Source organism: Tenrec ecaudatus, chromosome 8 (genome assembly GCF_050624435.1).
Source record: "Tenrec ecaudatus isolate mTenEca1 chromosome 8, mTenEca1.hap1, whole genome shotgun sequence".
NCBI classification, from domain to species: Eukaryota; Metazoa; Chordata; class Mammalia; order Afrosoricida; family Tenrecidae; genus Tenrec; species Tenrec ecaudatus.
The window spans coordinates 156,582,639-156,595,777 of NC_134537.1; the positions used below are offsets into that span (position 1 = coordinate 156,582,639).

A 13,139-nucleotide genomic window follows, 5' to 3' on the forward strand; every position below is an offset into this window, starting at 1 on the left:
TAGACTAGGAGCAGCCAACTTTCATCTGTCACATGGAAATGACAAGGATTGCCCACTGATAGCTTACTCTCTGTCATGTTTATTCCATAGCTGAAAAATCCCCACCCAGTACTTCAAGTAAGATCTATCGTGGGAAATCTAGACCTAAAAGAAATAAAAATAAAGAAAATCCTGTAACAGTTGGATGATATTCCTAATTATAAGGATTTCTTGCTTCTTTATGAAAATATATTTTTAGCACACATTACATTTATTACTGTGCTGCTCTCATTGCCACACAACAATGGACTTAAAAGAAAGGGCATTCAATATTATCAGTGTAATAATAATCAATATTATTAGTGCAAATTTGAAAGCTTATCTAATTGTTTTTGTGAAGTAAGTATAACCTTTCCATTATAGGATTAATTTTATTAATTGATAAAAATCAGTTGTGTGATAGAATTAAATGCATTCCTCAGTAGGTTGTTTTATGAAAATAGCTTTAAATTTACATGATGGAGAAAACCCAATGGAAAAGTTATATTGTGGCTTTAATGATTAGGTCTGATGATAGCTTTCATAGCTTATCCATTAGGTTGTAACACTGAATTTACATTCTGAAAGCAGCATAATATTAAAGTGTTTTAACTATTAAATGATTACTTGTAATGAAATGACTATATGCATAGTTCTCGCATGGGCCCTATTGGGACAAAAGAGTTAATAGACAGTGTTTATCATTGATTATGAACTTTAGGTGCTTGAAGAGGTATTCATTGTAACACATTAAATATGTTTATTCTTGGTTCATTGAGTGAATTATTTATTTCTACTAAAAGGGTAGATTAAAAAAATTGAAATGACTTCTACCTGGCACAGAATCCCGGTTTTGAAGTGCACGACTCAGTGATATTTAGTTCCTCCCCAGTGTTGCGCCGCCGCCACTGCAAGGAAGGATGGATGGTCGATTCTTGTTTGTTGTAGTCTACTCTATTACGTCCCAGGAACACCGATTTAGCAAATGTGGAACTATTGCTCAGGGGTGAAATAAAGGATGAACATGCTTAGTGCTTCGGGCCACAACATTTTTATCTACTGATCAATATATAATCTTATTTTATGTGTGTTTCTATTTAAAGAAATCTTATTTGATATACCCTATACGGTTGGTTCGTAACATTGAACCGTATAAACAATTCTATTCCTCATGACTCATTTAACCCACATGTGGGCGCATCATAGCCTTCTTGTTTTTAGGGAACGACACGTCACGATTTTAAAACAAAAGCCCACCAGCAAAAAGCACAAATGGGAATTAAGGTAGCATTAAGCACCTTGAGAAAGGTCCTTGTTTACAATGCTGAGCTGAAACAAGCCAGACTATTGGGAATCTGCACTTGGCTCCGCCCTCTCACCGCTTTAGGGAGGTTTGCAGATGCCGGGAAAGCACCCTGAGCATTGGTTTGGGAGTTCCACATGGATGTTCACAAGTAGGCAAATAAACAAATACATGATTTTGAGAATGTGGAAGATAGAATATATCTGCCCTGTATTTTATTTGAATTTTAGAACATTAATTGAGAACCAAATCATCTCTCCTTAGCACTAATTCCAGTTTCTTCTTTTCCCAGATATTTACCGAAAGCCTTCTCTGTTCCAGCCACCTTGGAAACATCCACCTTGCCGGGCAGATGATGCATTGCTCTGCTCTCTCAGTCAACCCCCCTGCTGGTGGAGCTCATAAAGGGAAAGCCCTGTACAAGGTCAGCTATGGAAAGAGTATTGACTTGGTCTTGGCTGCCAGCAGGGAGTACTTCAACTCGTCTACCAGCCTCACTGATAGCTGCATGGACCTGGCCAGGTAGAATCCCATTTTTTCCTTCCAAAGGGATGTGTGTGGGAGCGGGAATCAAAATGTATAAGCTCAGTGTTGCTTTTGGTCTGTAATCTGTAAAATAAGAGTACATTATCACAGGGACCAGTTGACTATATTGTATAGGACACAGTTGTTATAGCTTGAATGTTGAAAGAAAACTACATTATGGATAATTATTTCCTCTTGACCTTTCTCCATTATGCGCCCCCACCCCCACCCCAAAGTCATTCTTGCTGATTGTATGTGAGGTTATTTCTTCTGTTAGCAGAGATTAAAAGCTTTAGGAAGGCAACCTTGCTGATTGGAAGTTCCAGAGGCTGCAAAGTATTTTAGTTTTTTAATGTTTCCTTTCACTTGCCCCCAAACCAATAATCGGATGTATTTGCCATGACCTTTTTTCTACCGGTCCTTTTGAAGTATCTGGTCATGCGTCTAGATAACATCGAAGTGGCTCAGTGGCTGTGGGTTTTGTTTTGTCTTTGGTCGTCCATTTCATAAGGAGCCATGGTTAAGAGTTCAGCTGTGTGTGAGGTTGGTGGTTTGAATCCAGCAGCAGCACCATGGAGGAGAGCGCTAGTGACGTGCGCCTATGAACCTGACGTCCTAGGACACTCAGTGCTGTTCGGGTCTGGGGTCCATTAGACGGCAAGCCGTCCCAGTCGATTTCATGTGTATTTCTCCTTCAATTTAGACACTAGAATCATAGCGTTTTTCTTTGTCCAAGATCTTCTTTTTGAGAATTTTGCTCTGCTTTTCTTTGCCTAGAGCTGAGCTAATCCACATTAATTTCTCAAAACATGATTTTTTGTTTTGTCTTCTACTTATATTTTCCTAACCAAGATAATTGCCATTTTATTGATAGAGTCTGGCTTTCTCATGTAATATCTACATTTTTATTTCTTGACATTGCATACACACACAAAAAAACCTTGTTTATAATTTGACAAAAATATTATCCACTGCATTTATGATTTTTTTAGTTTGTAATGTGAATTCACATAGATCAATATTATTTTTATAGATAGTTTAACATTGTATTCAATGACTGTATAATATGTGCCTTGTCTCTTTTATTGCTTTTCTTGGTTTTGAATTTCTCTCCTTTCAAAGCAGAAAAAACAGTAGAATCTTGAAGTTACAAATACAGGTCCTGGCGCCAGATGCCTGGTGCCTATATAGCCTTAGTTAACTGAAAGCCATGTGTGTTTGGCTGAGTGATCTGGGCCTCAGCACCCTCATATATAAAATAAGCAGAATAGAATCTACTCAGCATTATTACTAATATTATATTTATTAGTTTAAAATAATTATAGTTTTAAACATGTATATTTATTGAAATATTATTTTATATTTATAAAATATCAGAACTATACTTGTTATATGGAAAATGGCGAGTGGAATTATTGAATCAGAGGATAAACACACATGATTTTGATATGTGTTTCCAGTAATTCCAGTTTATCATCTATTAAGATGAGATGTCCTCATTCTGATTATGGAAAATGCATGTTATTTAAAAACAAAAGATTCATGGAATGCTCTGTAGAACAGCAAAAGCGCAAAATTCATGTTGTGTGGATGGGGCCTCCGGCTGACCTGTAGACCATTGACCAGGGATGTGAATAGCCGTGCTGTCAGAGAGACCGCATTGGAACATGGACTAATGTAGACGTGGGGTAAAATTTAACACCTTATCATTTGTTCTCCATTTTGGCCCATTTACAGTGTGTTCTAGTTTTTATTGTTCTTTTCTCTTCCTAACATTTTTGCTGGCACACACCTACAGTTGACTGTTTCAGTCATTGAGTAGCACCAAGGGGCTTGGACGATCAGTACCACATCCACCTTAGAGCCATATCCTCCCGGTGGTTAAATCACCCTTAAAAGGAGCTCCCTGTGCTTTCGTTTTGATTGAGGAGTTTCTGTTTTATTTTGTTATTGTTCTTGGATTTGTTTGTTATTTTTGTTCTGTGTGTGGTTTTTTGAATATGAAATCCACAATAGGTAAATCTTTAGAGTCAGGAACTGTATTAATGTTTCTTAGGGTAAGGGCAGGAGAGGTTAGGGGAAAATAGGGAATGAGTGTAAGAATGAAGACAATGTTCTAAAATTGATTGTCATGGTGATTGTACAATTCTTTTTAATATGGTTAGCCCTTGAATTGCATGCTATGTGAATTATGTGCCAATCGAACTCTTAAAATTTTAAACAATGCCTGGAGTAGAAAATTTTTTTTTCACCAAAATAAATGTGTGCCTGTGGTGTAATGGGCTCCACGTTCGGCAGCAGTTTGAAACGACCAGCTGCTCTGAGGGAGAAAGATGAGACTTTCTAGTCTCCTGAGGACTTAGAGCCTCGTAATTCTCCAGCGCTGGTTCTACTCCATCCGTTACAGGTTGCTGTGTGTCAGAACTGTCTCAGTGGCAGTGAGTACCTTGTTGAACATTATGAACAGGATCTACTTTGAGGCAGTCAGAAGGGATACGGCATCAGAAGAGCTCCTATCAGAGCAACATGAATTCTGCGAAAATGGAAACAAAAACAAACATCAAATTTGTGGTGAAGCTTGAGCGGAAGGATTATTGGTGCTTTATGGAAAGTTTATGTTCCCAAGATAACAGTTTACAAGTGAACAACTCGTTTTAAGAAAGAACAAAACGATGTTCAAGATGATGCCCAGAGGAGCAAATCAACCAATGCAGTTTGTGAGGACAAATGTAATCTTACTTGTTCCCTCTGATTAACACCAGGAATAAGAGCCGGGTCTGTCGGCGGCGTCTCATTGGTCTTGGCTTACAAGATTCTGACTGACAGTTTAAAGATGAGCATCTTCAGACCAGGTACAGGTAGAGCTGTCAACAGAAGTTTTAAGAAATGGCAGCAAGACTCGGAAGCCTTTCTTTGAAGAACTGTGAGAGAGGACGCTTGGCTTTGCCAGCATGGTCCAGGAGACAGACTCCAATCACCGATGGCTGTCAAGAGGTGGAGTCAGAATCAGCTTGCTGACAGTGAGATCAGAGTGCTTGGAATTTTCTGGACCAGACCGAACAGAAAGGTCTGTTCAGAAGGTTATGGCAACTGATGCTTGGGGATTTCAGAGGGATGCTTTCATCAATACTATGAAGAAGTTTTAAGAAATTGAAAGCTGTACTGGTAAGAAAAAGGCCAGAAAAAATGTACCAAATAATTTTTCTTTTTAATCACGAAAATGTTTCCACTACCAGGGTAGCAAGGGCAGTACAATGAGAATTGAATTGGCAAGCCTCATCTCATCCACCTGCAGCACTGTTCTCACCCGTTAGACATCTTCTCATTCCCCAAGCTCAAAGAACCTTTAAAAGAAACCCGTGGGCTTTGATAGATTAGGGGGGGAAATGTGAAACCAAACACAAATTTTTTTTAACTTCAAATTTAAAAAAATCATTTTATTAGGGGATCATGCAACTCTTATCACAATCCATATATACATCAATTGTGTAAAGCACATTTGTTCATTCAGTGCCCTCATCATTCTCAAAACATTTGCTCTCTACTTAAGTCCCTGGCATCAGGTCCTCATTTTTCCCCCTCCTTCCCCTTTCCCCCCTCCCTCATGAACTCTTGATAATTTATTATTTTGTCATATCTTGCCCTGTCTGACTTTTCTGTTCCCCCATTCCAACCTACCCTTCCTCTACCCTCTCAGTATCGCCACTCACACCACTGGTCCTGAAACGATCATCTGCCTTGGATTCCCTGTGTTTCCAGTTCTTATCTGTACCAGTGCCCATCCTCTGGTCTAGCCAGACTTGCATGGTAGAATTGGGATCATGATTGGCGGGGCGGGGGAGAAGCATTTAGGATCTAGAGGAAAGTTGTATTTTTCATCATTGCTACATTGTACCCTGACTGGCTCATTTCCTCCCTGAGACCTTTCCGCAAGGGCATGTCCAGTGGCCTACAAACGGACTTTGAGTCTCAACTTCACACTCCCCCCTCATTCACTATGGTAAGATTTTTTTGTTCTGATGATGCCTGATACCTGATCCCTTCGACACCCCGTGATCACACAGGCTGGTGTGCTTCTTCCATGTGGGCTTTGTTGCTTCTGTGCTAGAATGCTGCTTGTTTACATTCAAGCCTTTAAGACCCCACATGCTGTATCTTTTGAGAGCCAGGCACCATCAGCTTTCTTCACCACATTTGCTTATTTACCCACTTTGTCTTAAGTGTTGATCCGTTGTTTCTCCTCCAGATTGTTCCTGCAGCCTTTCTTATTTAGACAGACCTGTGGAGATAATAACATGCGCATAAACATGACAGAGAAAAACCAAGCAACAATATACAACAAAACAACAACAAACCACTGACAAAGAACAAAACAAAACACAACAACAAAGAAAAGCATGCAGTTAGTTCAAGGATCGTTTGTTGGCCTTTACGAGTGTTTTCCAGTCCAGTCTATTGGGGCACCACGCTCTGGCCCCAAAGTCCACCTTCAGCATTCCCTGGGGCACACAGGTGCAGATGAAGGGGGAGGAGGAGAGAGTGGAGCACATCCTGACCCACCAGGCTGTGAGGACAATGTTCCCAATTAGAGCAGCCAGTTCACAGAGAGGACCACATGGCCGGCCTACTATGAGACATGATACCCCTCACAGACCCATAGCCCTACAGGGGACAACACTAAAGATATACTATGGGAATTGTACTCGATCTGATCCTGCCACACCAAGGCAAAACACTAAAGGGGTGCAACAGAACAGCACGGGGAATGCTGAAGGCAGACTCAAAATCTTAGGAGAGATATCTTGTAGAAAGAGACTCATGAAATTCCTGAGAGTATGGTCTTTGGTCATCATCCTTCAGGTGTGGAGATGACTGTACCCGGCCCCACCCCCTCCCCCAGTCTATAAGGAGAAAATAACACTAGTGTGTTTTGCTCACCGTAGAAGAGCCAATCCTTTGAGATCACTGGAGCAATGTTCAGAAGGTTGAGCAAGAAGGAGAAATGAAAAGAATGTGGCACACAGAGAAGTGGGCCAAGTGGACTTAGAGTGAGGCACTGCCGTCAGGGCGGTGGGACCCAGTGTGTGTGACTTGTTGAATGTCACATTGATGGTCTGCTCTGTAGTCACAAAAGGACCATATGGCATACTGCGTTCTGAAGTGAGTTGACCTTGATAGTAGGTAGCTATGTTGAGAATCAGTGGCTTCATGTTTTGATACGTTTGTTTAATAACGGCTTGTGTGATATTGTTACACTACTTCTTGATATATCCTCTTGTAGTTTATTCAAACTGGTATTCAGAATCTTAGAAACAAAATTCTTCTTTCCTATGTATTTTCTTTCTTTTGTTTAATCATTTAAGAGATCTTTATATTTACTAGATTATTAAAATAGTTACCAAATTATTTATTAGTACTTTGATGGCTTTACGTTTTATATTTAAGTGTTAGGTCTACTTAGAACTAATTTTGATGTGAAGATTGTGGTATTGGTTTTCTTCATTTTTGCCCCTCAATGTGACTAGCAATTGTTTCAGGACTACCAAAGCTTGAAGTAAACTGTATTTTTTTCCCCCAATGATATCTTATCTCAGAATCCTGTTTTCGGGAACCATGTTGTTGGAGTTGACGAAGTCGTTTAACGCACTCGGTCATTTTTTGTGTTGCCAGTGGACTGTGCTTCCTTTTCAGATGATGGAGACTTCAACGAGGGTCACTTCTGAAACTGCGCCGTGCGTTTGCCCTAGATCTCCTTGGCAGGCCTTTCTGCAGAGGTCATTTTTGAAAAGGCATATCCATATTTCTCCTTCATTCTGACTCCTTCTCTGAAAAGATATTCTTAATTAAGAAAAAGAAGCCATATGTGTATCTAATGTGGCAATAAACTGATTTTGACCTGTGAGTCTAATGAATTTAAATCAACTTACTGCATTGTTCTCTAAAACATTTCATTAACGGTTACCTTCTTTTTTATATCACAATCAAGTGTTGAGTATGTATACGTGCACACAGATACACGCACACAACTGTGTGTATATGTATGTATGTATGTTTGTTTATATACACATATCATGCCCTTTTTCATTTACGATCTATAGTCGAGATTTTCCATATGCGCATCTATAGCTTGGCTTCAGCACTCAGATGTGGTGGTTTGCGTGTTGTCATGCTGGACACTCCTCTGTTTGAGACCACCAGGGTCACCTATAGTGGGTCTGTTTCAGTGTAGCTTCAAGACAAAGACTAGGAAGAAGCCTTGGCAATCTATTGGTGAAAAACTTGGCAAGTCTGATATAGTGTCAGAAAACGAACCCTTCAGGATGACAAAGCCAAACCTAATCAAACTCACTGCCATCGAGCTCAATCCAACTCGTAGTGATCCGGTAGGACTGGGTAGAACTGCCCCTGTGCGTTTCCAATACTAATTTTATTTTAAATCATTTTATTGGGGGCTCATACAACTCTTACCATAATCCATACATACATCCACTGTGTCAAGCACATCTGTATATTTTTTAAAAATCAGTTTCTGGAGGGCTCATACAAGTCTTATCACAATCCATATATCCATCCATTTGCTTTCTAATTGAACCCTTGGTATCAGCTCCTCACTTTTCCCCTCCCTCCCTGGCCCCCCTCCCTCATGAACCCTTGATAATTTATCAATTATGATTATTTTGTCATATCTTACACTGTCCGACGTCTTTTCTGTTGTCTATCTCCCAGGGAGGGGGTTATATGTAGATCCTTGTAATCAGTTCCCCCTTTCTACCCCACCTTCCCTGCATCCTCCCGGTATTGTCACTCTCACCACTGGTCCCGAAGGGATCATCCGTCCTGGATTCCCTGTGTTTCCAGTTCCTATCTGTACCAGTGTATATCCTCTGGTCTAGCCGGATTTGTAAGGTGGAATTGGGATCATGATCGTGGGGGCGGGAGGAGGGGAGGAAGCATTTAAGAACTAGAGGAAAGTTATATGTTTTATGTTGCTACCCTGCACCCCGACTGCCGTGTCCCCTCCCCGCGACCCTTCTGTGAGGGGTGTCCAAGACTGGATTTGATGGGAATAGGAAGTCTCGCCTGTCGCCTTTGCCTCCTCAAAGGAGAGTTGGTCATAAGGTTTGACTTCAGTAGAACGTTTGGGAACCTCCTCTCCTGATAGGACACAACTCCAAATGAGAAGAAGCAGCTGCAAGTACATCGTGACATCAGAGATAGAATGCATGAAGTGTGGGTGTTGGATGATTAAAAGTCACTAAAATGAAACGGACTGTATAAAATTGATACTCAGCCACATGAAATAGACTGATATTGGCCTTTCTTGAATCACTTAATTCTATGCCAGGAATAACAAACTGAAGAGGAACCATGTTGCATTTATTGGCAGAAAGAATATCTCAACATTTATGTTGAATTCCAGAGAGCTTTCTTGTGTTCACGTTTCACTTGTACTCAGAGTCAGTGAGAGTTTTCCTAAGGAAAGGAAAGGTGCTGGATGGTGTCCCCACCCTCCCTTTCCATTCTCTCTGCTGAGCAAGACCCCATCCCCCAGGAGAGGGGTAGGAGGACTCCGGAGGAACAGGGTGTGCAGAGCACACACCTGACTTGTGTAAAATGAAGAGGATTTGAAGCACTGCGGACGATGAAAGTATGGATTGTATCTCAAGGTAAAGGACACAAAACTCCTCACAGTTGGACCAGTAAACAACACAATGGTAAACAAAACACAAAACAAAGTTGAGGTGTCGAGGATTTCATTTTCCTTGGGTCCACAATCAAAGACCCTGGGAGCAGTGGCCAAGAAATCAGTCCACGTATTGCCCTGCACCAAACTCTGAACATTTGCCACCTCTTAATTAAAACTAATATAATTTCTCCCAGGTGCTGTTTACGACTGATAACAGATAGACCCGTTGCCATCCAGGAGGAGCTAGATCTTATTCAAGCCCTTGGATGCCTTGAAGAATTTGGGGTCAAGATCCTGCCTCTACAAGGTGAGTTTTCTTGTTGCTGCACAGGGAACTTAGTGTGCGTTCATCACTTGAGCCCCTTTTCTATTCAGGAGACTGAACAAATGAAAGCTGTACTTTATACTCCTATCTGCTTTTTCTTTCATGAGTTTTCATAACTTTTATCACTAAAGTTTTCACCTTGAAAGTACATAAGAAATAACATTTTACTTGGTTTTTCTTTTCTTTTTTTAAAAGTTCACATTTAGTGGGTAAAGGGAAACAACGGACAGTGTGTGATACAAAATAATAATAACAATATATAACTGACCAAGGATTCATGAAGGTGGGAGAGGGGGGAAAAAGAGGTGTTTACACCAAGTTTTCAAGCAGAAAATGTTTTTGAAATGAAGATGGCAGCATATGTACAAATATGCTTGATACAATTGATACGTGGAATGTTGTAAGAGCTGTAGGAGCCCCCAATAAAATGATTTTTTAAGTTCACACTTACAATGATAAAAATAAAAGCACACTTACAATGATAAAAATAAATAGCAGTTAAAGTATTGGATTAAAGAAGAAATTTAAGGATTATGATGAGAGTTTCAGTTTATCACCAGTTAAATTTTCATGTAGCTTATTTCTGTAGTTTGTTTTAGTTGCATGTCTGAGTAGCCTTAGAGCATAATGGAAGAAAGGCCAAATGGAAAAGAAATCTTTCCCTTCTGGTCGGTTGTGGATCAGACTTAGCTTTCATAGGATTTTCACTGGCTGTAGTTTGAGTTGGTAGGGGAGGCGTCTTCTACCTGCTTTCTCGCTAGGTTTCACCAAGATTGTGCCTCTTCATTTTTATTGCATTACGATCTTTTGAAAAGGCCTGGTGGCCTACTCATAGGGTTTCCTGGCGTCTTTGTCCCCTCTGGTGGTTAGGCGGGGTGAGCCTTAGGGGACACGAACTGGAACCCATAGGCTCATTATGGCTTTATTGACAATGAAAGTTCTGCGTTGTCAGGTAAATTTATTAGACCTGAAAGAAGTCTCTTTAAATATTACTATGTAGAAAAGAATTTGAAGGTGATTGTAAATAACCTGCAGCATCTTAAGTATTAAGGAGATTTTTAAATCACTAGAACATTTTATTGAGCTGTACCGTTTACATACATTTTTGCTTCAGAGCCTTTTAAGCTTATGAAGGCTGTTGCTACTAAAAGGCATTGCCCGTTTATTCTCAAATGTCTCAATCCTCTGTTTCCTTGTATTTTTAAGTCTTCATGTGTGTGTGAGTGTATAGACACTAATATTTAATTCAAGCAGAGCCCTACAAATAAATTATTTTCTTATATTTCTCAAATGCTAACAAATTTTGAAATATTGAGTCCTGATTTTCTGTGGTAGTCCGTTAACAATATATTTGCATTCTTGGCGGCTGAGTTTGACTGTCTGGAAGCAAACCTTCTGTCCTGCTAGAGCTTTGAGAAAGCTTCTGTCGGGGGAGTGGTTTAAGACAGACGGTCGCCTTCACATCTTGACAGCTTTTCAGCTTGATCCATTGATTTGGAATTTCCTATTAGAATCACTGTCAGAAAACCTTCTGGATGTGGGGACAGAGTATTATTGCCTCTGTATATCGTTTGTTGCATGAATACAAGAAAGATTTAAGCTGCTTTTATGCTGCCCCAAATTAACTTGATTTTTAGATATTTCTAGTTTAGGTGTTTTCATGGTAGTCAGCTCTCCATACGTTTTGTCTGTCTTGCTTCCAAGCCTTCTTTTCCTGTTCTTCAAGAGTTGCTATTTCTCATCATCTCAAGACTAGCTGTACTTGATTAAATTAGTGATTTAATAAAGAGCAGGAAAAGAAGTCTGTCAGAAGATTCCTGATGTACTACATCTCTTGTGAAGTATTGTTTGTGCTCGTGTCTGTGTGTTTCCTCCATAATTTCAGTGTTTCCGCGTGTGTACATTTTCCTTAATATGCAAGGGAGTGGATGTAGGCTATCTCGGCTTTCCCGCACGTTCTTTCTTTAATAGGGTAGGTTTTGTGTTGGTAAAGTGCTGTGCTTAAAGCCAGCATGGAGCCAGGTTTTTCCTGGGTTTGAATCCCATTTCACCTTTTATTTATGAGTAATTTAATTTGTTTGTGCTTAAGTTTTCTCGATTATAAACAGGGATGCTAACGAACACCTTTGAGTACTCCCCTGTTAGTTTATTCTCTTGCGGTGGCTTGCTTGGTACTGTGATGCTGGGTGCTCTCTCCACTCCGTACTCCAGATACCAGCAGGCTAGCCATGCTGAACAGGTTTCCCTGGAGCAGCCCAGCTGAGAACTGGCTGTGAAGAAGAACTAAAGTGTCCATTGTTTCCTTCTGTTGTACATGGGGTCAGTGTGAGTTGGAACGGACTCAAAGGCGCCCAAGAACAATAACAACAATGAACACCTTATACAATAAGGCTATATGTTTACAGTGCTTGGAATATAGTAAGGACTCTATAAGAATTACCTATCACTTTAAAAAATGTATCATTTTTTTACCTATCACTTTTTAAATTTTTCTTGAAAGTAGTTTCTAATAATGTTAGAATTAGTGTGATCTTAATCTTCCTCCTTCCATTTTCTTCATTCTTTCCTCTCCTTCGCTCTGATTCTTTCTATCCCTTGTACACTGTCTTATTTTCATACTTTCTTTGGCTCTATTCAATAAACAATTCAAATACTCCATACTAGGTACTGAAATGCTGAAATGGTCTAAGTAAGACACAGTCTTTGCATTTGAGAGACCAACACACTGATGATAAAGCAGTCATACCAGTGTTTCTTAAGTTTACATTCTGGCTTAGTCACTCACCATTGTTTGACCTTTGGCCACTGAATGTCTTGACTTTTCACCTTCCTGACGGGATAATAGCACGTGCATCCTTGTTATTGGTAGCTACCATTGCGTCCGTTTTGACTCATAGCAACTCAATGCTCAACGGCCGGCAACGCTGCCCGGCCTGCACCATCCTCACAACTGTTCCCATCTTTGCGCGCATGGCTGCAGCCACTGTATCAGTCTGTCTTGCCCAGGGCCTTCCTCTCTTCCTGTGCCCTCTATTTTAGCACACATGGTGTTCTTCTCCTGGACCTAGAGATAACCGGGCTCACCATTCTTGCCTCGAAGGAGCATTCTGGCTGTCCTCCTTCGAACACGCATCTGTTCGTCCTTGTGGCAGTCTGTGGTCCTCCTAGGGTTCTTCACTGGCACCGGCGTCCCAGTGCGTCCCAGTGATTTCACATTCACTGTCCAGTCTGCACAGACATTTGATACAATTGAAAACAACCTGGCACAGCTTAGTCCTCAA

The 13,139-nt window shown here is 40.5% G+C and overlaps 1 protein-coding gene across 1 annotated transcript in view; it reads left to right on the forward strand.

Annotated features, from left to right (window-relative positions):
* Window positions 1–13,139, forward strand: part of NBAS (NBAS subunit of NRZ tethering complex) — a 383,893-nt gene that overhangs the window by 181,575 nt on the left and 189,179 nt on the right. The window contains exons 30-31 of the mRNA XM_075557089.1: window positions 1,614–1,843; window positions 9,728–9,840. Coding sequence (XP_075413204.1) covers window positions 1,614–1,843; window positions 9,728–9,840 — 343 coding nt within the window. The remainder of the gene's footprint in view (window positions 1–1,613; window positions 1,844–9,727; window positions 9,841–13,139) is intronic.